The sequence below is a fragment of the Engraulis encrasicolus genome, chromosome 2 (assembly GCF_034702125.1).
Source record: "Engraulis encrasicolus isolate BLACKSEA-1 chromosome 2, IST_EnEncr_1.0, whole genome shotgun sequence".
NCBI classification, from domain to species: domain Eukaryota; kingdom Metazoa; phylum Chordata; class Actinopteri; order Clupeiformes; family Engraulidae; genus Engraulis; species Engraulis encrasicolus.
In genome coordinates this window covers 7,631,582-7,656,049 of record NC_085858.1, presented here as the reverse complement: position 1 = coordinate 7,656,049, position 24,468 = coordinate 7,631,582, and the positions used below count along the sequence as shown (strand labels likewise).

Below are 24,468 nucleotides of genomic sequence, written 5' to 3'. Positions count from 1 at the left end.
ACCTACTTCTATTCGCTTTATGGAATGTTTACAATAAACCATGATGCATAAGCAATAGATTAACCATGAACCTCAGTTTGTTTTCACCAAATGTTGAGGCACTGAATATTCTAGAAATTAATTCGACGTGCAGAATGGTGATGGTTCTGATTTCTAGTGTAAATGCATCTTTTTTACGAGTTCCACACCGCTTGTCAAATGAATAGGAGTTGGACCTACTTCTATTCTCAATGGGATGTTTGCAATAAACCATGATATGCATAAGCAATAGATTAACCCGGAATCTCAGTTTGTTTTCACCAAATGTGTTCAAATACGCGTTAAGTCAGTTCAACATTAACACTGCCCACAACACAACTTCCCAATGACTGAGCTGCCTCCTCCCGTTCTGGAATGACGTCAGAGACTTGACCCGCTAGACACAACTTTTCAAAAGCATCCCACATTGAGCACGTCGAGAAGATGGACTGTTGACGCTGGAAGAACGGGATCTATGGCAGGTGGAATAACATGTCAAATGTGAATTTCTTGTTCTTGTGTTGAAAAGGCCAGGATAACTTTTTAAAACTATTTTCGCATTTTCTTGTTGAATATAATTATTCGTCGTAAAGCCTGTCCTCGCTAACGTTATCCTGCTCAATCACGAGGAAGAAGTCGCACTCGTCAAAACTTTCGGTTCTTCTGGATGTTGTATTTTTGAAGTTTGACCAGACAAAACGTCGTTTTGTACACACTATTATCTGTCCTGTGCAGACTGGAATTACCAAGGATTAAAACGGCACAAATTTTGAACTCGACTGTTCATTCAGTTTTCGAATGGGAATATTAGGTTGGGTCAACTATGATTCTTCGGCAAAGTTGTACGCTGTGTTGTAAGCGTTCCGTCAGCATTTTCCCCTCAGACACAGTGTTTATGTCTTGAAACAAAGCAAAAAGTACGGAACGCATCAAGTCACAGCACCGAGTAAAGATGATTTCAGAAGAACGAAGTACTAACCACATCGCCAAGCAAGCCCTCAGTTTCCCCGTGGGTTTGTTAATCCGCTCCCCTAAAAGACGCCTGGCAAAGCTGGGAAGAAAGCCAAGCAATGGGTCCTTACAGTAAGTTATTATTTGTCACTTTTGTGTATGATGACTAGTTTGTGTTTTACTAGGGAACACTGATATAGAAATGCAGGCCTTGTCATCCTCAGTGACTGTCAGTCATGGATGCTGAGGACGAGAGTAGGATCAGTGGGTTCAAATGCAAAAGGGAACCCAACCAGTCCTTTATAGTGGGTACATTGGTACATAACTGGAGACGTCTAGGCTAACTCAACGCAGATTTTTCTGTAATTGTAAAGTTTATCCTTTATGTGTCAATAGTCTAGTGGGATTTTCCCTTCCTGCTCCAAATAAACTTTTCTGACTTCACAGCACGTGTAGCCTATGTCATGAATATTGTCAAGTAAATGATCTAACTGGCAATTTGGGTAATTTAATTTTATGGACAGGAAAGATTTATGAGCAACATTTCCAACATGTTTTGCAACGAGCGCTGTTGATGGGCTCCTGTGACTGGTGTCTCTGTTGTGGTCATAAATGGTAATTTATGCACATGGGGTCTGATGGGTTTGTGTTATTGTGTAAAGCGCCATCATCTCCCATTATGGAATGCTTTTAGGATGAGATGGACATAGATGATGCAAAAGTTCCTGGCACAACAGTGCAGGACTCACATTTGCTGTCTGTCTCTCCTCTTTCCACAACCCCTTCCTCCTCCCCTTTTTGCCATCTTTTCATGAACTCCCCTCTGGCCACTTGTAAAAGGTTTTAACACGCATTGATGTATAATAGAACTGGGTAATAAGGCTTCACATATTTATCATATATTCATGCCTATTACCGGTACTGTCTGTGTAAGTGATTATAAGACATGTGTTCAACAAAATCTAGTAATAAAGGCCTTACTAGCAACAAACAAGGTATACACATCTAATAAATGATTGACATTGCTGATAAGTCATTTATACACAGGTATGCGTTAGGGGATTGACATGCGAACCCTACTCTGAAGTGTTAACGAAAACATGGACATAATGTTGACATGACTATGCAAGTAATAATTAATAGCCCTAGTGTTCAAGTGGAAACAAGCCAAACAAAGAAGCATTCCTTCTGCGTCTTATTTCTCTCCCAGGTCCAACACCTCAGACAGCACCACACGTTCGGTGGAGAGCTCCACGGGCGTGCGGCAGCCGGCCAAGAGCAAGATCCGGCGCCACAACAACCGGCTGTCCACCGTGTTCAACCGCAGCCCGCTGCTGCGGGATGGGGGCAGCCGTAGCCTGGGCGGGCTCGGAGACCGGCCCGCATCTGCCACCGACGACCCGGCAGAGCTCTCCAGCCAGATGTCGGCCCCCGGCATCCTAAAGATCTTTGGCAGCGACATCTGCCAGGGCGCCAACTACAAGAGCGTGCTGGCCACCACCCGTTCCAGTGCCAAGGAGCTGGTCAAGGAGGCCCTGGAGAGGTGAGAGAGAGAGAAGTGTATAGGGTTGTACTTGGGTGTCTTTAGTTTGGGGTGGTTGACAGGTCAAACTGGTGCTGACCGTGTAGCTGACTGGCAGACTGTGACGTGTTCTGACATTCCATCTGGAAGGATCCAAAGTTGTTGTTTTTTGTTATGTGTTATGTGTTGTATGGTGCAGCAGCTTTGTGATCGTCCAAGACACATTTCCTGCAGGACAAATAATCTTGAATCTTGAGTAACTACGTCTTCAACAAAGGTTGCATTACATTTTACTACACCTCGGCCTCAGAATGTCCCTGATCCCTAAGTGCTCTCGTCCATATCATGTCAAACCTGGTCTTCTTGCATCTCCCCCTGCGTGTAGATACTGCCTGGAGAAGGAGGACGCATCCGAATACGTGCTGTGCGACGTGATTGGGCAGACGGGCGGTGCGGACCACCAGTGGAAGACGGAGTGCTTCCGGGTGGTGGGCGACCACGAGCGTCCTCTCATGCTGCAGGCGCTCTGGAAGCCCAAGCAGGGCCTGGCCAGGCGCTTCGAGATCCAGAGGAGGGCCGCGGTGGAGGAACGCAGCGCCCGGGACACAGACACTGTCACTGCGGGTGAGAACTTCATGGGTTTAGCAGAGTCCATGTGGTTTTGTCCCATCTGTGGTTCATGTTCTACCTCGCCGTGTTCATCAAAAGAGAAACAGTTAAATGTTTGTGGTGTCTTGTACACTGCCGTGTATAACAAAAGATGTAGGTATCTCTACTTCAGCTGCACAATTTAAAAAGCAGTACTTTTATTGCTCAGGAGCACAGTGCCTGACCAGCATGCACATAGTCACTGTGTAGGTGTTTATTGGTGCAGGGAATGGACCTCTGGTCTTGGACATCAGAACATGTTGGACTCCTTAGAAGAGCTGCACACTGTACAGAACGCGTTGCAGCATTGATATGGTATGCATAGCATTTGTCTCATTGTGCACTTTCACAAAAATCAGGCTTTTGATTCCGCAGCTTATTTCGATTCATAAGGTCACTGTGGCATTCAGCCACACTATCGCGAACTCCCATGTTTTCCTCAAATTGTGCTGTGGTGTGTTTTTACACACTGACCCTGACCGCTGTTGGCGGGCCCGCTCAGTAGATTGTGACACCTTCTCGTCCCTTTTCTGTCATTGTCCCCTTCAATTGGGCACTTAAGGAAGTCAGCGCCCCCGCCATAATTGCAGTTTATTGGTCTGCCCTGTCAGGTATTTCCCACTGGACTGAAGTGTGTGTGTGTGTGTGTGTGTGTGTGTGTGTGTGTGTGTGTGTGTGTGTGTGTGTGTGTGCGTGTGCGTGTGTGTGCGTGCGCGTGCGTGCGCGTGCGCGCAAGCTTTAATGTGTCCCACGATAGTTTGTTTATCTTTCCACTGGTGCGTGTTTCCTGTGGCCGGGAGAATGTGTGGTGGTCGTGTTGCCTTTGGCTCGGCGCATGGCGTTGTTGTAATCTGCGTGTGTGTGTGCTTGTGCGTGTGTTCGTGTGACTCAACATTTCGAGGGAAAACTGAGTGCCCTCATTGCAGATTTAAACAATGCAGATCGAGACAAACGCCCACTTCCAACACTGATAACACCACCCCTCCACCACCACCACACCACAACACCCTCTCACATCACATTCCCGGGGGCCGGTGGCGAGACCTCTTTGGCCTCTTGGCACTCCCGGCACCCTTGCTGTTCCCCGGCCCTGGAGGTGCACACAGGGAGTGTTGCATCAGGCTGGTAGTAAACTCCTGCGCATGGGAGATAAAGAGCGAGAGAGTTGAGAGAGCACATAAGCTCCAGCTCTCTTACTCAGGATTTCCTCTTCTCTCTCTTTTTTTCCCTCTTCTGTTCTTTTTCTTCTGTTCCGCCATGTGGATGGCGCAGGCACTGATGGAGTTCCAACTCTCTTGTTTGTTTTAGGAGGTGTTATCAGGTCACGCATCCCCCTCCCCCCTCTCTCTCTCTCTCTCTCTCTCTCTCTCTCTCCCCCCCCCTACCCCCATGTGCCCTCTCTTTCTACATTTTATCCCTCAGTGAGTGTTTTGCATTGTTCACACCAGTCTGAGTGACATTAGTCTCTGTGGCTTTGTAGTGATGAGTGTGGGAACCTAGGCCTTCAGATCTCTGGCTGGGTGGGAGGCCTTTCTCACTCTGGGTGTGAGGCGGGAGGCCTGGGGTGGGGGTGTTATATTATGTTATCATTCTATCTTGACCAGCTTAACCTGATCGCCATGGCTTTAATCACTCCCAGTTTAATGTATGATCAGCTGGCCATTGTTGTTCTGGAGGCCTCCCATGCCTATGGTAACATATAGAGTGAATGTTCTCAGGTGTGCTGGGCTGGTTTTCCCAGGCTGTGTTGGTTTTGGTCTGCTTAACTGTGTCATGTTATGACCTTCTTGATAGTCACTGTCCTCATTTCTCTTCAGTCCTCCTTATCTCCAGTTAGGACCATAACCTTAACACCATGGACCCATTAAATGAATGTATATTGGTCATTAACCCTACAGTCTATCTTCTTAGCTATACTGTCTTATGCTATAACTTAAATGTTATGGGACAGTTTTTTTCCTTTCATGCAGTCAGGGTAAAGTAAAGTTGGAATGATTAACAGACCGGTGGAAGACCTTATTTTGTTGTGTTGACTTTGCAGATATGTCAGTGCCTCTTATGGTTGTTGTAAGCCCACCCTTGACTTAGTACTTTAGATGCCTAAATGACCTCGGGCCAGTGTAGCAGTCGAGTCCCCAGCCGTTTGAGCCAGGGCTGGACCAGGACTCCAGTCACTTGAAGAAATGTTAATTTCTAGTGTTGAAATCATGATTTTCTTTGCGGTTCTTTGTCACATCACCCTTTTCAACTCAACTCATCTTCTCCTCCCCTCTCTACCCTTCTATTGCAGCCCTCAGACGTATTGCTCCCCACCATAGCTGTAAAAAAATGGAATAACACATTTCCCTATTGTTGTGTCTTATGTTGTTTCCAAGACACTGGTTAAGTGATAAACCAGGCTAGTTAACCTACAGTGTGTGGTAAGTCTACTAATAGATAGCACACAGGTGCTGCTCAGTTAAGAACATGAGGCCACCAGTCTCTTCTATTAGATGATTTACCACAGAACCCCAGGGTTAATTTGACCTGATTAACTGCCAAGCCAGTTTCTTGGCGTGCTCCCCAGTATCTACCTAGCCATCAAAGCGTAACCCACTCCCCTGTCCTTGTGTCATGTGTGTCCCAGGCCTGAATGCGCAGGTGCGTAAGCTGACGCGGGGCCGGCACCGCGTCACCTCCCTGTTTGTGGACGGCAGCAGTGAGGGTAGCGAGGCGGACGGCCCTCCCATCTGGCGGAGCCTGAGCGACATGGACGTGTCGGCCATGGGCCAGGAGGCGCGCCGCACCCAGCTGGCCCTCGGCAGCAGCAGCAGCAGGGGAGGAGACCCCTATAGCACCACCTCCTCCTCCTCAGCCCCCACCACCCCCGCCACGCCGCCGGCCAGCCCGCCGGGCATGGCGGCCCCCGACAGCCCCGAGGCGGACAGCCTGCGCACGGAGAAGGAGGAGACGGAGAGCAGCGACGACAACAGCACGCAGTACTCCATCCACCCGCCATTCGACTTCCCGTACTTCCTACTGCTGCAGGGATACAACTACCGACAGGTGAGGGCCAATTACTCACTCCTTATTATTCCTTATTATGTGTTTAGTATGTCTGTCTGCTTCTCGGGAACTTTGTGTAGGCTGCCATTTTGATCAGGACTCCCTGGCAGAAGAGACACATACCTTGTGTCTCAGATTGTGCGCTTGTGCACTTCGGGCACATGTTTTGGTGCGTATTTACTACGCTATGCGTACTGACGGATGAAGACTGAAGTCCACAAGTGCACCATTTGAGATCCAGCATTAGTCTCCATGGGAGTGGGACAATCCTAGCTAAATAAAGGATAATAAAGAAACAATACTCTCTTGTGCCTACGGGGCCACATGCACATATTGAGAGATGTGCGGGGTGCAGATGTTGTGAAGTAGGCAGGTACAAAGTTAAACATCTCAACTTCCATGGGTCCCTCCACTACTCACCTGGGGTGCATTTCTCAAGAGAAGTTGTTAGCCTGTTAGCAACTTTGGTAGTTGCCAATGGGAAAATGCGTTGAAAACAACAAAATAGCTAATGTTGTAGGCAACTTTGGTTTTGAGAAATGCACCCCTGGTCTGTATACAATGAGGAACCTGATTGCAACCAAAGAAATTCCATGTTGCGTGAGTGAGTGTAAATGTGTGAACTAATCTCAACTAAGGACACGAGACACCATAATCACAGTTCTTTCATTTGTGATCGTTTGTCGGCAAAGACTTTGCAGGAGTCGATGAAACATTTGTGGCGTTATCGTGGCACACGTCAGACTCAGATTTCAAATTGAACTCATCTCAACTTAGCTGTGACGGGCAGCATTTGTCCCTTAATTTCTCATCCAATTTTCTGAACGCCACGTGTTCGATAACTCCTTGACTAGGATGAAGTGTAAAGGAATGGTCATCTGCTCTTAGGAGACATCTCATTAACAAATTAAAGATCCCCGATGAAGGTTCTCTGAAGATTGACGCCGTAACCTTTGACAGGCTTGAAGGTGTGTGTGATCTGGGCACTGGTTATTTTGGCACAGGCTTTGCTATTGGATTGGCCTATGTCTATGTTTAAGTCTGTGAAGAACGTCTCCTGGCAGTGGCGCCGCTAAGCCTTGGGCGCCTTGGCAGGTGTTGAGACCAGGGCTAAGGGGAGGCATGTAGGAGATTATAGTGGGCAGTGAGGGTGAAGCTTGTCAGCACAGGCTTTTTGTCATTGGTGTCATAGGTAGTGAAGGAGAAACTCTGTCTGTGTGTAACCTACTGACATGTCTCCATGTAGACTAGTGGTTCTCAACCTTTTCTGAACAAGCGCCCCTTGACCCCATCATAAGCCTCCCCACGCCCCCTTGACATCAACATAAGCCTACCAACGCCCCCCTTAGTATTGAAAAATAGAATGGACTAATGCCCCCCAATAGGAACCAAGCCCCATCCCCACTCAGCTGTATCCTCCTCAATGCCCCCTTAGGGCTCCCTGGCTGCTCCCTGGGACGACTGTAGCGCCCCGTTGAGAAACACTAATGTAGACTCAATCCCAACTTTAAAAATTCCACTGGCCCAAAAATCTGTGCTGAGGTCGGGTGGGTGAGTATTTGCATGTGTTTTTTTTTTTTGCTTGTTAGCATTGGCTTTTGAAGTATCATACGGGTAGGTAGTGACTGGCACCCCTTGAAGATTGTGTGTGTGCCTGTGTGTGTGTGTGACCTACCCACATGTGTACGTGTGGAATCCTAACTCAAAATTCCTCTGGCCCAAAACTCTGTGCTGTGTATGCGTGTGTGGGTGGTTTCGGCAGACACAAAGCCATGTGATGTGGTAGTAGCAGCCAGGTGACTTGTGTCCCCAGACGGTTCCCCCTGTACTTGTACTGTAGGAGCTCTCCGCATGCCCACTGGAGTGGAAGGAAGGAAGCAGGCAAGGGTGCAAAACACCCTCTCTGGCTGAACGTAGCACCCTCTCAGGCTGCCACAGTACACCACAAAACCATCCGCTAGCTAGCACATGAAGGAATGTTCAGTTCAGTCCCCTGTGCTGTGTTGTGGTGGTGAAACTTAGCACACACACACGCACACACACACACAGACACACACACACACACACACACACACAGACAGACACACACACATATACAGTAGTGATTAAAGACCAGCAGCTCTGGAGGAGGGACTCATGAGAACCCACACTGACACCCACACACGGTACTCTTTCTTTTTGTTCTTTCGGTCTTTTTTTTTGCGGTTTTGATTTCCTCACTGTTTTCTGTCTTTATCGCGTGCCTGGCTGTCTGCAAACACACACAGGCACAAACATATAAAACCCACAACATCAGCAGTTTCAAAATATCATTCTTTCTTCTCTCCCCTGGCTTCCACCTCTGCTGTGCTGCTGAGCTGAGCCATATCTGAGTAAAAACAGGGCCTTTTCTTTTTCGCTCACCTTACCAGAATCACCGCATGTTGACGCTCTGGGCAACTCTGTGATGAAGTGGTTTACTCAGCGCTTTCCTGCTGTGCCAGTGATATGGCAGTGAGGGCTTCTGACATGCCTGCTGAGGCGGCCTGGGCCTGGCCGGGACAAATGAGGTGTACGTGTGCCGGGGGGGGCTGTGGATAGGGTGACAGGACAAGATGGGGTCAGGAAGGACAAGACTTGGTTAGGGGGTTTGGTGGTAGTGTGCGTGTGGGGCGGGGTGTTTCACTGCATTCTAGGGGCCCAGCTTTGCCAGTGTATTAGATTGCTATTAATACACAAGGGGCTTGAAATGTTTTTCAAGGCGCCCCCAACACTTCCAGCAGTGCACGTTGGGGAGGTAGAGTGTCTGTCTGAGTATCTGTCCATCACAGCTATTATGCCTCTCTGTATGCACTTGGACTTAGCAGGGCCACGTGCGGTGCAGTGCAGTGCATACACACAGTGTTGACAGACAGTGCAGAGGATTTTAATGAAGAATCGGTCATTGTTGTAGTGGGCCTCATCCGGCCAAGGTTGCCAGTCCTGTCCCACAGGTACACCCTCTACCCGCTCCCCCACCCCAGACCTCCTCTCCTCCACCATGTACTGTCCCACATTAGAGCCAATGATGTGTCCGGCTGTTACTGAATAACCTGTTGTTCCTCCTAATTAGCCTCCCGGCTGTTTGTTGTCCTTGAGCCGAGTGCGGCGTTGTCAGTCAGGGCCTGTGATGTGATGTACATACAGTGGGCCGCATACCAGAGGAGTGAGACAAGGCCGTTTCGGCAGGGGCCTGTAATTTGAGCCCAGCTCACTCAGGTTTGGGACACGTGCAAGACAGTACATCAGGCAGGCGGCAATGAGTCAGAGCGACACCGTTGTTGTTGGGCAATAATGAAGCAATAACGACACCACTTTATGACTGGGTCACCTGAGGGGTGATGCGGGTGTTTGTGTGTGGGTTTCTCTCACTGTCACACTGTCTGTCTGTCAGTCTGTCTGTCTGTCCCTCTCTCTCTCTGTCTCTGTCTCTGTCTCTCTCTCTGTCTCTGTCTCTGTCTCTGTCTCTCTCTCTCTCTCTCTGCCCGCCCCCCTCTCTGTGTGGTCTTAAGGGGAAAAAGAAGCATTTTCTCATGTCAACAAGCTACTGTCACTACGTTTGTCATGTAGTTAGTTAGGTAGGCCTACGCCTGCCATAGAATGTCCCTCTTTACTTTAGTCTGTTGAGCCGTTTAATAATTGATTTCACAGGTAATTTTTACAGGTTGCCCGTTACCATGAGTCAGGCCATCATAGTTAACGCAACAACAATGACGCCTCTTTATGACTCTTGTCACCTGAGGCGTGATGTGTGTGTGTGTGTGTGTGTGTGTGTGTGTGTGTGTGTGTGTGTGTGGGCTGGTTTCTGTGTGTGTGTTCTTGATCCTTGTAGGAAAGAAACAACAAAATCAAGAATTTGTTCAATTTGTTCATGTCAACAACCGCTTTTGTCATGTAGGTACCATAAAATGTTCAATATCCGTTCAGTTAATAATTGATTACATAGGTAAAAGTTTCAGGTTGCTCGTTACCTAGTCTCAGGAAAGCGTTAAACATTATGGTCCAGTTTTCCACTGCATGATTTGGCCTAGTCCTGACTTGAGCCTAGTCTTTTTGCTGAAAAAGTTTTTGTCAAGGACTTGGTTTGATGCATGGATGACGGAATACTTTTGTCATTTCCAACAACTCCACAAAGATTCATGCAAATCCGTTCATAACTTTTTGAATTACCCCCCGGACAGACAGACAGACAAATCAGCGCGACTGAAAACATACCTCCTTGGCGGAGGTAATGCCAACATAACGCAAACGTCATTATGTACTGCAATGAATATGCTTCTTGGATAATCCACAAAAAAAATCCATATAATTGTGGCATTAGCTGTGATAGCACCACCTTGACGTGTGCTAGTACACATACTACTACTATAAAATGTCATTGACCTGACCAACTCCCCCTTCCCTTCTCCACCCTAACCTCAGGACTTTGTGATCTACCTGCTGAGCGGTAGCAGCTGTGTGTTTGGCTGCTGGTCCGAGCACCGCCAGGGGGAGGACGAGGAGCGGCTGAAGGTAGACGTGTTGCTGTTCGCCCCCGACGTGCTGCCCCAGCACTGCCGTGTACGCCGCCAAGACGCCAACATCAGCGAGTACAGCGACGGTGAGGGGAAACACAGCAGTGGCGGCGGCGGCGTTGTCACCCTTCTGGAACCGTTCCAAGGGGCCGTGGTGACCCACAACGGGGTCCCCGTGAAGCACGAGGCGGCCCTCAGCCCAGGCGACCTGGTGGGCCTGGGCCAGCACTACCTCTTCATGTTCAAGGACCCCACGGCCACCGCTGCCAGCCAGCTGCCACCCAACTGGGTCACCTGGATGAGCCCAGCGCCCGGCGAAGAGGCCCCTGAGGGACGCGGGAGAGCCGCCTGGATCGTGGGTACTGGAGGCAAAAACGTTAGTGGTGGTGTTGGGGTTGGGGGGCGCAGGAGGTTTGGGAGGCCCATCCTGGCGTGGAGGGACCTGGAGGGCCGGGAGCTGTGCCTGCCGTACGAGCTGCCCCAGGAGGACCGGCTCCTGGAGGAGATCCTGGCGGCGGTGGACCCGGCGGCCGGCGGAGCGGAGCAGCCCAAGCTGACGCCCGCCTTCCTGCTCTGCCTCTGCATCCAGCACTCGGCCGCCCACTTCAAGATGGCCAACCTGCGCCGGCTGCTGCTGCGCCTCGCCAGCCAGATACAGCTGGCCATGTGGGTGAGTTGGACACACGCTATTGGCTACCTCTACTGATGTAGCCATCTCATCAACTGGCTGCTCCAATTCCTTTAGAATTTTCTGGATTTGTTATTTTCCATTTTTTATATGATAATATCTTCTGCCAAGTCATGCAAGTTGAGTGCTTTAGAAATTGATGTGTAGTATCTTTCGTTATTATGCATTTCATTCCTTGTTTTCTTACAGGAGAGAACCAAAGAGTTAGCAGTCATCCAGCCAGACAGGTATGAAGTCTTCCATGTCTCCATTTTCATGCTTTATGCTTGCATGTCTCCATTTTCTCAAAATTCTGATGTCTCCAAATGCTGATATTACTGCAGAATAGGAATTGCCATGTAGTGTAACCTGCATGGTTTAGTGAAATGTGGTGCTCCTTTGAAGCAGGTGGTATTGTTGAATTCCATGGCTCCTTTGAGTGGTTAATGTTCTACCATAGTATCTACTGGGCTTATCTTAACTGCCCAGTGCAGCTATGACTGCTACTCATGATGTCATCCTCTCATTTCCTCTTCCTTGAGATGGGAACAATTTGTCAATACAGGAACTCCTCAATCTATTTTTGTCCCTCATCATGTGACATGACATCAACAACATGTGATGTCAATCAACAGGTCGATTGAGTGCCAAACACTGGTCACGTTTCTGGGTGTATGTGTGAGTGTGTGTGAGTGCGTGTGTGTGTGCTTGTGTGCGGGCGTGTATTGCACCACAGTCCTCATCTGTGGGGCTGGTGTGTCTGTGTGTTCCCAGTCGTGTTGATTAAAACATGGCCCCTAAGGTCTCCAGTGCCCTTTCCTTTGGTGGGAGGGGAGACATTTCCACCAGCAGCAAGAGGAACACAGCTGCTCTTCCTGTACACTCCACTGACTTGCAAACTCGGAAATGTTTTCTGGGACAAACCCATGTGATTTCTAGGATAATGTTGCCAAACTAAAACAAAACATAAGGCAGAGCTGTAACTTGTACTTGTGGCGTTGTTGTTGGGCAAAATTTTGCACAGCGTTGTAAAGCTTCACTGTTTTAATGGAGTGTTTGGGAATCAAAAGCTACCCTCTATGCTTCACTACACAGGCCTATCGATTTGAAACTGCACTAAACCGTGCCATTACATTTCACTTGGAAGCCACCTTTCTTCAAAATGGCTTGCACCCAAAGATCATTAATGAAGTTAAAGTATGCAAAGAGGATTTGGTGGAATTGCTGTCAAGTACCGCAAAGGCAAGATTTAAAGAAAAAAATCTGCTGCTTTGATCATTCTAGGAATCCCACTACAGTGTACTAAAGCGACTTAATCCACACGTAGCACAATCTGTGCTGGTGTTTGTATAAACCCAGGGCTGAGGAGTCAGCGCTACTTGATCCTACAGACAGCAAAGCGGAATGTATTGTCATGAAGTGCTGTGCATGCGCAGTTCATAATTAGCTGCAAGGAGAACCATGTTTTACGGTGCATGTATACGGTCAATCTTAGATAGCGATACACAAATCATATGGCTGGAATCGTGATGTAAACCATATTATAATGGCCAAGTTCTCCCACAGTCTGTATCTCATGTTTTCCCACTCATTCTGAGATGCCCTGGTCTTTCTAATGAAATAGCCGCCCTGATCCGTCACCAAGATGGCTGCCAAGTGGGAGGACTTGTGCGACTTAAGCAACAACTTCCTTCCTTCCTTGCCCATGTGTCTGCAGGAGCTGTGCTGTGGAGCCAGAGGAGCCAGAGGAGCTAGAAGAGCCAGAGGAGCTGGAGGTGCGTCCTCTCAGCATGGCCCAGCTGGTGCCGGGTCTGCAGCCGCTGGTGCTGTGGATGGCCAACTCTGTGGAGCTGCTGCACTTCATCCAGCACGAGGTGCCCCTGCTGCTGCCCTGGGGCCAGAGCAGCGGCACACAGCAGGGGGAGGAGGAGGACCAGCACAGCACAGGTACCCACAACAAGGACTAACCAACCAGGGAGACTAACCGCACGGGGCCTCTTTTATTTTAAAGATGTGTCAGCAAACGTCCCAGACCGGAATCAAACCCAGGTCACCAGTGTAGCAGTGCAGTGTCCTGCCGTTTGAGCCACATCAGGGCCAAAGGGGGCCCGGATATGACTGCCTTACAGTCCTTGAGACATAGGTTCCCCACCCCTGACGCTTTGACTGACTTACTTCTACTGACTCCCCCACCCCTTATGCTTCTACTGACTTAGTAGTTCTGTTTTGGGTTGGCATGTGTGGTATGTGTGTGTTGACATGCCTCATTAGTCATCTAGGATGTGAAGTGGTGATGGCTCCCCTGCTCCTGTCTCCCTTCTAACCCCTGACACTGTCTCCTCTTTCTTTGCTCTCCTCCATTCTCCACTCTCCACTCTCCACTCTCCTCTCCCCTCTCCTCTCCTCTCCTCTCCTCTCCTCTCCTCTCCTCTCCTCTCCTCTCCTCTCCTCTCCTCTCCTCTCCTCTCCTCTCCTCTCCTCTCCCCTCCCCTCTACTCTACTCTACCCTCTCCTCTCCTCTCCTCTCCTCTCCTCAGGCCTGAATGACTCCCAGATCCTCTCCACTCGTGTGGCCAGTGAGGAGGCCATGACGGTGCTGGAGGAGGTCATCATGTTCACCTTCCAGCAGTGTGTCTATTACCTCACCAAGGTAGGCAGCACTTCTTAGCAATACACACACACACACACACACACACACACACACACACACACACACACACACACACACACACACACACACACACACACACACACACACACACACACACACACACACACACACACACACACACACACACACCTGTGCTCTCTTTTACTCTCTCCTTCTCTCTATCACACATACACATTCTTCTAGCCATTCCTTCTGTCTAAAAACAGGTCAATTTGTTCCTTTATCCCTCCAGCCATTAAAGCAATAAACGAGGTGAACTTTTAACCAGAAGTCATCCAGCCTTGCTGTGTAGCGTGTGCTATGAGTAGTAATGTTCTGCGTTTTTTTTTTTTTTTGCTGTTTGTTGCTGCCTGTTATGCCTGTCTGTGTCTTGTGCCTGGTGCCAGCATTTGTACTGCAAACACAATTGCCCCTTGGGGACAAGAAAGTTCCACTACTACCATACAAACTCACCCATTGCATGGTGGCATTTACAGGAATCCAGTGGTTTGGTTCGCTCACTCATTTACATTGAGCCATTTCATTCCCTTACAAGGTGTGAAAAACCTTTGGGTAGATACGGCAATTGGAGCGACAGGACCAGGGTACTTCTGTAAACACCATTCTTTCTAGCATGCACTGACTGGTGCCAGTACCAAAACAGAAAAGGCTGAACAAGCCAGTGGAAACAGACATTTTTTTCCATGCCGCTTTTAGCCTAAAATCTGTGTGCATGTGTACGAGAGAGAGAGATGGCGCAAGGAAGACAGAGAGAGAGAGACAGAGACAGAGACAGAGACAGAGAGCTGTAAAAAACGGTATGTGTGTTTGTTTTTGCAAAACATACCATCTCAAACTCTGCTCAACTTTCTTTGGGGTTTAGGCGATTTCACAATCAAGCTTTTGCTTCATCGTGGCACCTCAGGGTCTGAGGCGGCGAGAGTGTTCTCTGGACATTGTGTGTCCTGAGTAATCAGTGGCTCCTTTTTGTCCTCTTATTGTATATTTTGAAAGAATTCTTGATGAGAGTAATGCATGGTTCTTAAAATGGAATGTTTTTTAGACACTATAAACAATAGGAGGCATTCAGGTTTCACAATAAGGGAGAGGGGAAAGAAGGCGCCTGGTCCTGGATAGTCACTACCTATCCAGTATAGAGTAGACCACAGGACATGGAACCTCTCTCTCTCTCTCTCTCTCTCTCTCTCTCTCTCTCTCTCTCTCTCTCTCTCTCGCTCTCTCTCGCTCTCTCTCTCTCGCTCTCTCTCGCTCTCTCTCTCTCTCTCTCTCTCTTCCTCCTCCTCTTTCATCATCCTCCTATATTCCCTTTAATTTCTCCCTGGCTCTGGCTTTCATTCTTCCCCTCTCTGTGACCACAGAGTTGTAGCCTTTTTCAGTGTGTTCATTTTCTTCTTTCCATTCTTCTTCCACCCATAACACTTGTCTGCAGTAGCAGTGGGCTGCTGGCTTTGGGTGGAGCTGCTGCGGTGGCCCTGTTGCCGTGGCAACTGTGGGCCTCGACCGACCCCGGCTGCCTGTTCTGTTGTGTTGTGTTCTGTTGTAGGTGGAGTCGTGTGTCCCGCGCCGTGCTGAGATTCTGTTTGTTTTATTCTGTAGTCGCTCGCTGTCCCGCTGCTGGAGTCGAGAGAGGCCAACCGCTAACGCTGCTTGTCACCTCTGTTAAACCCCCCACCCCTACCCCACTAACACTTACCATTAGTGCATCATGAGTTGTGTGGTGATGACAACTCATGTCCGTGCGCTTCGATCGATCGACTGTCCGGCTGTTCTGTTCTGGGCGTAGTCATGTGTCCCCCCTCGCCGACACTCTGTTTGTTTTGTTTTTTTGTTCTGTTGTTGGTCCCATAGCTGGAGTGGAGAGAGGCCAGCCGGTCACTCTGCCTGTCAGCTTAGTTAAACCCCCTGGCCCCATGTACTGCTTTGGCAAGCTCACTCATAGTGAGTTGTGGTGGTAATGACAAGTACTGTACGTGGTGCTACGCCAGACCTGAGGAGAGTAAACCTCCACCCCCACCCCCACCCATACTCTCCCTCCTTCAGCAAGCTCATAGTGAGTGGTGGAGGTGATGACAGGTCATCTGCGAGGTGCTACGCCTGACCTGAAGAGATTAGACAGCTGTCACTTGATGTGTGTCACACCACTAACACACAATGCTAAGCCCTCTAGACAGACAGGCTGGCTGGCTGGCTGGCTGGCTGGCAAGCTGGTTGACTATCTTGACTGGCTGGGCACAGTGGCGGCCCTACAATGAATTGCGTCCCAGGCGAAGCCCCCTACGATGCCCCGTCCCTTTTGTGGTGGCCGCACTACCCTGGGCTTGTCAGTAGCTTTTTTTTTCAACTTTTTTTGAGATCCTGATCATTGTAATGGGGGCAGGTGTTTGTTTACATTTACAAAAAACATCTTGATTTATTCCCAATAACATCCAAAAGGTTATGCAACATCAGCAGACATCTAGCAAACAGCGATACCTTTTGGGATATATTTGGAGTAGGCCTATGTTAAAGTTTTTATTGTAAACAAAGTCTGCCCCCATTAGAATAGCTGAGACCTCGGGAAGGGCAGAGTCGAAAAATGCAGCATCACCGGGTACTGATAAGTCAAGGGTAGCGTGAGCAATGCAACAGCATATTGAAATTGGCAGAAGTTATCCTTTAATAGAGATTTTCGCAATGTCATTTAGGGGCGTCCACCACCACGTCACACTGTGGGGAGAAGCTCGTCTCTGGTCGTGGCGCCGGAGCTCAGGGAAACAGCTGTAGCCTGCTCTGCATCACTCAGCCCAGACTGCTGCTGCCCTGTACTGGACCTTGCTTCCTGCCCAGGAAAAGAACAGTCACCTTCCATAGTTATAGGAAAGAGAGAGACAGAGAGGGGGGGCGGGGGGTGCCATGAGCAAAAGAGACCAAGAAGGTGTGAGGGCTGTAATGGCAATGCAGGTATAGAAGGACGCACGTACGTATTAGAAAAGGATGCACAGTGTGTAATTGAAAAGGAATCCACTACGCACAAATTCTTTGAGTTTGGCTAGCGGAAACTGAACTCTCTTTGACCGGCGATGAGGTAATGGCCTGTGCTGTGCGGCGCAGACAATAACGGGCGTTAGACGCTGCCTTCACCCGGGGTCAGAACTCAATGGATGGCCACCATCCCCCATGGGGGTGGGGCTCTTTGTCTCTTCCCAGCAACCGCTGCCCCGTGCCAGCCAGCCCGCCAGCCAGACCACCTCAGAGCAGTCTGTTGAATGGGGGTGAGCTGGTACGACGGTTGGCCACCGGCTGGTCAAGACTGAATGGGCTCAAAGGAGGTTTTTTCCTCTATCCAGAAAGGATGCTGCCTACAGGGATTCAGTTCCTTCTGTGTGTGATCTCACGGACACGTACCGACACACACATGCTGTACACAACTTCACACTTCCACATAGTAGGATAAGGGAACTAATGTCTCATGGAAAACTGTAAAGAAAAAAAAAAACATTGTGGGTGTGAGAGAGAGAGAGAGAGAGAGAGAGAGAGAGAGAGAGAGAGAGAGAGAGAGAGAGAGAGAGAGAGAGAGAGAGAGAGAGAGAGAGAGAGAACTGGAGCTACGGCCTAGGACCTGGGAATATGTTTAATCTGAAGTTAGATTTCAAAGCTGAAGCCAATCTTATGTTTTGTACATTTGTTCAGTGTTTTGTCGCTGGAAATTGGTAGTGTTGTTGAAGGAGTGGGATGACTCGAGCTTTTGCCCTGTTTCATGTCTCCCACTTGTATTTGTCTCAGTGCTACTCACTGTGTCAGGTTTGTGTATGTGTGTTTGTGTGTGAACGCCTGTGCGTGTGTGTATATAGGGAGGTGGGGAGGGAATTTCCTGCTTTGTTTTCCGGTACAGTCTGTGAAATCTCCCCCAACACTTAAGACACACACACACACACACACACACACACACACACACACACACACACACACACACACGCAGGGTCACACACCAGGATCAAATCTCATTGTAATGATCCCAGAGGCAGTCTTGGTGTTCTGACTTTAAGTCAGGGTCTCCAGTACATTTCATGGCTTCCCACCGCTGGGACAAACAGAGGGATTAGGTTTGCACTGCTGCCGGCCTTCAGCTTCTATCGCCCCTTTCATCTTCCATTGTCCCCAGAATTAGCCTACCTGAAATGCCTCGGAAAGCAGAGCCTTGGAATTGTGTGTGTGTGTGTGTGTGTGTGTGTGTGTGTGTGTGTGTGTGTGTGTGTGTGTGTGTGTGTGCGTGTGTGTGTGTGTGTGTGTTTGAAGAGTAAGTGCTTCTTAAGAAGGCCCTTATCTTCCTTTGTTCCCGTCGGTCTCACTTTTCCTATAGGGGTCTCCAGGTATCATGGGAGTGCTTGAGTCGGGAGTGATAGGTGTGGAATCTGGCTTTGAAGGGGCGGGGTGAGATATAGGGTATGCCATGCTATGCAGTGGGATGGGAGACTATTTCCATGCCGCTGCCCCCTCCTGTTCCTCTCTCCCATCAGGCTGCATTCTTAAGAATGACTGCGCATTAGCCCTTCCTGTGTAAAGAGTGACAAAGCAGAGAGCGGGTACAGGAAGAGAAAGCAAGCAATGGTGAGTGAGTGAGTGAAAGAAAGGACAAATGTGCGAGAGCGGTGAAAAAGAGGTGTTTAATTGAGTGAAAGGGGATGAGTGCGCTCAAGAGAGAGAGTGATCGCAAGAGAACGTCATCTGGTCCAGCAGTGGACCGGTCAGGCTTAGGTTCCGACATTCCTGAGCTGTGATTATAATGCCTGCTCCGCTTTGTTGCCATGGTTATGTTGTGAGGAGATGTGTCATCCTGTCTGATGTGACCCCAGGGGTGTGGCAGCTCCCGAGACGTTCTGAAATGAACGATGGGAAGGAGGTGGGGGTCCACTGTTCTTCGTTCGACCAAACGTGCGTCTGGCCGTCACAAATGTTTGTTTTTAGCAATGACTTAACGTGTGGACAGAATTTGGCCATATGTTGTGTATAAAATGTAAGAACTGATAAAAGAAAATGTATGAAGCCAGTGCTTTCAAGATGGCTACCAAGGCATCAGAATTGTTGCTTTAAGATATTTTACAGTTGGCTTCCACTCATTTTCATAATTCCTGAAAGAGATGATAAATTATCCCTCTACTCTAACCCAAGTTGGGCATTGGGTACTTTAGGTCAGGTCATTACATCTGTCAAACCTTTGTGGTCCTGCACAAAAGAGACATGTGTATTCATTTAGTCCAGTTATGTTATTGAAACAAATGGACTTGAGGGTTGGGTCATCTGATCTCATAATGGCTTCAAGGTAGTTGCGGCGAAGCAGGTCCAGAAGGAACATGGTTATAGTGTGATAAATGATGTAGTTGGGTTTCTGCTGGCTGGGAAATTGGGTTGTGGTTGCTGTGTCAGGTCATCGAGAATGTAGGGATACACCGATACCACTTTTTTAAAAACCGATACACGTACGAGTACATTAATGTGTGTACTTGCCGATACAGAGTAGAGATACATTTTACCACCAAAATACAATGAAAATAAATGCATGGCACAAGATAGGACTCTTTGCAGATGATGTGGTGGCCTACTTGACACACCCCAGTAAGTCTTTTCCTGCACTGATGAATCAACTGGAGGAATACGGTTATTATTCAGGATACAAACTTAATGTTGACAAAACTCAGATATTGGCCATGTACTATGCCCCAACCCCAGAGTTAAAAGATAAATACAAAATTAAATGGAACTCAGAAACAATTAAATATTTGGGAGTGAACATTACAAAGGGAGTGGAAAAGCTGTACACTGCAAATTATACTCAGATTAATGAAGAACTCAGGCGGGACATAGCTAGATGGTCAATGTTACAGTTGGATCTTAGTTCAAGGATAGAAATAATTAAAATGAATGTATTACCAAGATTGCTCTACTTATTCCAAACTTTGCCAGTAATGATCCCACAAAAACAGTTTATTGAATGGGATAGACAGATTTCCAGGTTCATCTGGGCAGGCAGGAGGCCACGGATTAGATATCGCACCATGCAGCTTCCTAAAGTCAAAGGGGGCATGGCAGTACCAAAACTACAAGACTACTTCTATGCAGCACAACTCAGGGCAGTATTTTACTGGTGCAATGGAAAATATATAGCCAGATGGAAAGATATAGAAATGAAAGAACAGGCTAGCCCACTACAAGTACTAATAACTGATAGGGAACTATTCAAGCGAGAAGAGACCATGTTGGGATCAATAAGCAAATTCACATTGGAGATCTGGCACCTGGTAATAAACAAATATAATCTACAAACAGAAGCAAAGATTTTGAGATGGCTATCCCATGATAAGAGGTTTAAACCAGGGGTAAATGATCAGGGCTTTGAGAGTTGGGCACAAAGGGGTATTACAGCCATGTGCACATTGCTTGAGAGGGGGGAGCTGCAGAGCTTTCAAGCTTTAAGAGAGAAATTTGGACTGGATGCAAGGGAACTTTATAGATACTTCCAGGTAAGAGATTACTATATAAAGAAAATTAAATTAAAAGAACCAAGAGAACAAAATGGGATCTGTAAAGTAATAATAAATGCATATGAAGGAAGAACGTGCAGAGTCATTTCTGCTCTATACCAAGCCCTGGGAGCCAGTGGAGGTTATTCAACCACATATGTAAAAGAAAAATGGGAAAAAGAGCTGGACATAGAAATAACGGAAGAAAACTGGAATAATGTGTGTAAAGCGCAACAGTCAGCTACGGGTTCAAGAATATGTCGTGAATTTGGGTGGAAGACTATCATAAGGTTTTTCATAACACCAAAGATAACAGGAAGATACACACAAAAGCTCATGTTGGAGGCTATGTGGTCAAAAGGAGGCAGACCATGCACATGTATTCTGGCAATGTCAAAAAATAGAGGATTACTGGGAGGGAGTTTGGAAAAAGTTGAAAGAAATACTGGGGTATGAAATTCAAAAAACACCTCTGGTATTATATTTAGGATATATACCAGAAGACGAGGTTCAAGGAGAAGATACATACTTGCTTAAGGTACTACTTGCAGCTAGCCGAAAAGCAGTTACAAGAGCATGGCTTAAGGTAGACCCCCCAACTCAAGAAGACTGGCTTAGTACAGTGGAAGAGATATATAGCATGGAAAAGTTCTCACATTGTTTGAAAATGCGGGAGGAACTATTTGGAAGGAAATGGGTGAAATGGCTCTGGTACAAAAACAAAGATGATGCCACTGAACAAATTATAGATGAATAGACTGGATTGTTTGCATTTATATATTAAAAAATGAAGACGATGAACCCATAAGCTGTTATACTATGTTTTTGTTTTTGTTTTTTATTATTGTGTTGTTTTGTCTTTTTTTCATGCTTGTAACTTGATATCTGGATGTAAATAATTAATAAAAAAGAAAGTTAAAAAAAAAAAAGAAAATAAATGCATGGCCTTGTTTTTTTTCCACCTGTGTTATTTGCATTGTCCATTTCCATGTAGATTTAAATGTTATTAAATGTATGAGGTGGCACTTTTTTCCCAGGCTGCTTTCAAGTCCACAGAACGTGACTAGATTTCGCATTGTTTTGTGTAATAGCAGTATCGTTACTGGTATCGGCAAGTGCTTGACGAGTACGAGTACGAGCATAATGAGCAGTATCGGCAGGCGATACTGATACCAGTATCGGTGCATCCCTACAAGAAGGAGAAACATGGTGCTGAATATAGTGAAAGATTTTCCCCTGGTGTTGAGTGGATGTAGCATGTCTGGTTTAAGTGGTAATCATACAATAATTCAAAAGCAAATGTCAACGATATAATTAAAAGATTGTCTCCCTTCTCACTCAATCACCCCGCTACCCCCCTCCCCCTCCCCCCCCCACACACACACACATTTTTCTATCTTCTCACTCTTTCTCAATTCTCTTACTTCTCTCCCCCCTCCTCTCCAGACCATGTGCAACCCCCTCCATGCTTTTACACTCCATTCAGTGTGTGTATATGTTTCTATGTTCTGTCCTAGATAAGAAGAAAAGTCATGAAACGACGTCACGAAAAAATAAAAAAGAGCGGGGGCAGAAAAATCCTGGTTGAAGCGGACTTTTTTCTTTCTATCAGATTATTTGGTTGTCCTGCTCCCAGGTCAGACGTTTAGATGAGATGCCTAGGCTTTAACCTACTCCTGCACTGTTCTGTTCTGTTCTCTCCCTCCCTCCTCCACAGAGCATGTATGCGGTGCTGCCGGGGCTGCTGGACAGTAACCCGTTCTGGGAGAGCGAGCTGCGTGTGCCGGCGGGCGTGAGCGCGGTGCTGGAGGTCCTGCAGGGGGCGCTACAGTTGCTGCAGGCCTTTCAGGTACACACGCAGATCTCCTCCCAGCTGCTCGCATACCTCTTCTTCTTCACCAACGCCTCGCTCTTCAACACGCTCATGGAGAGAGGTGAGTGAGGATGGAACCCCCCTTTTTTCCGCAATTACGTTAGACAACCTCTGTTTTGAAGTGAATCAGGTATGAAATGGCTATCGGTTTCTATTGAAAACAGCGGCGTGTAAGTTTACGTCCATGCCACCGGATGTTACTTATACCTGCTTCAAATCCATTGAATGGAAGGTGTCTGACGTCACATGGAAAAAGCCATTTGGCCAATGAATAATGCAAATAAAGCAACAAAAAAAATTAATAAATAAAGCAAAAAAGACTTGGCACACCAGACAGTTAGCTAGGCAGATTTCATTGGCGTGCAGCCACTGAACACAACTGTACAACAGGTGATTATCCAGATGTGAGAACCACAGTTATTGATCAGAAGTAATTTTAAGTCATTAGAAGACATTTACTTCCTTTTTCCTGACCTCTCAGAGTAGGCTTTGACATCTGGGAGCCAGATAGCTTGTAACACCAGCTATGCGGAATGAATGATTGGGATAATTTTATTAGAGTTTGGCAATTCACATCAGAATAGCTACAATGGAATCTGTAGCGGAGAACTAAGAAATGGATGGCGGCATTCATATCTAAACTGTGTTGAACTAGACTGCCTGTGCAGTCGCCTTCGACTGCTTAAGGTATATCCCCGAAACGCGACGCTTCCAGTCCCCCATCAGTCCTACTACTCCCGTCCACCATTTCGTAAACGTATATGATACATACAGACGTGACATGACGTGCATAGGCTTAAAACCAAACGACTATTGTGAAAATGAAGCAAAAAATGGGGCAAATGGTAATACTATTTTAATGGTTCAGTGGATATACCACATTAGGTACAGTGTAATAACCAGTGTAACAATATTTAATACAATTTATTATATGGTGTGACGTCATCGGTCGAATGCTCCATTCATTTCAACCGGGCTCCCCAACGTTCGCACGTCTGTTATTTTTCGATAACGGACGGGTTGGTCTATAACAGACCGCTGTCAATGGCAACAAGACTTTTCACTGCTAAAGCGACTTTTCAACAAGACTCTAATCAGATGCTGTGATAGACAACACCTGTTGTCCTGGCTACCTGTTACCGGTACCTGCTAGCTGTTGCCTAGCGGTGTTCCACAACGGCACTGTTTTGTTTTGCGCAGCAACAATCTTTTGACATTAAAAACTATAATAGACTTAACATTAAATAGGGCTAAAGAAATGTCCCCGCCATGTGTGAATCATTTAAGTATATCCATATAATAAGCGGGTTAACTTTCGGCGAGTCGGTCGCTTTGTGGAATAGCAGCACTTCAGAGAGAACAAGACCCCTCCGCTCCGCGTCGGGGTCTAAAGATTCTCTCTGTCGTGCTGCTATTCCACGGTAGCGACCTTCTCGCCGAACGTTAACCCTTACGTAATACCAGTGTAACACCGCCATTTTTTTACTTACATCATGTGTTTGTGCGTAAGTGGTATTACATGGTATTGCATATTGTTACACTGGTATTACACTATATTACATGGTATTGCATACTGTTACACTCGTTATTATACTGTACCTGATATTGCATATTGTTACACTGGTATTACACTAGTATTACATGGTATTAAATATTGTTACATTGGTTATTATACTGTACCTAATATGGTAGATTCACTGAAATGGTGAACCATTAAAATAAGGTGTTACCGGGCAAATCAATCCACCCAGTCAGAAGTTATGGGCCAAATGAAAATTCCGCCATTTTGAAAGTGTTGTCTTCCGAACTCGAATCAGTTCATGAACCTACCCTATAGCATTCACACACAAAATCTGGGACAAATCCATCCAACTGGTCAGAAGTTAAGGGCCAAACAAAAATTCAGCCATTTTCAATTCGGCCATCTTGAAAGTGTTGACCTCCAAACTCGAATCAGTTCATGAGCCTACCCAGAGCATTCACACACCAAATCTGGGACAAATCCATCCACCCGGACAGAAGTTATGGACCAAACAAAAATTTG

At 47.2% G+C, this 24,468-nt stretch overlaps 1 protein-coding gene across 2 annotated transcripts in view; it reads left to right on the top strand.

Moving 5' to 3' along the window:
- The first annotated feature begins 414 nt into the window (after positions 1 to 414).
- radil2a (Ras association and DIL domains 2a) overlaps positions 415 to 24,468 on the top strand; it is a 46,320-nt gene continuing 22,266 nt past the window's right edge. Inside the window, exons 1-9 of one of the 2 annotated variants that reach the window (XM_063221126.1) lie at positions 415 to 1,101; positions 2,180 to 2,512; positions 2,877 to 3,115; positions 5,766 to 6,184; positions 10,625 to 11,386; positions 11,594 to 11,631; positions 13,101 to 13,330; positions 13,921 to 14,033; positions 22,269 to 22,485. In XM_063221126.1, coding sequence (XP_063077196.1) covers positions 971 to 1,101; positions 2,180 to 2,512; positions 2,877 to 3,115; positions 5,766 to 6,184; positions 10,625 to 11,386; positions 11,594 to 11,631; positions 13,101 to 13,330; positions 13,921 to 14,033; positions 22,269 to 22,485 — 2,482 coding nt within the window. In that variant the 5' untranslated portion in view covers positions 415 to 970. The remainder of the gene's footprint in view (positions 1,102 to 2,179; positions 2,513 to 2,876; positions 3,116 to 5,765; positions 6,185 to 10,624; positions 11,387 to 11,593; positions 11,632 to 13,100; positions 13,331 to 13,920; positions 14,034 to 22,268; positions 22,486 to 24,468) is intronic. The other variant, XM_063221133.1, reaches the window with a different exon arrangement.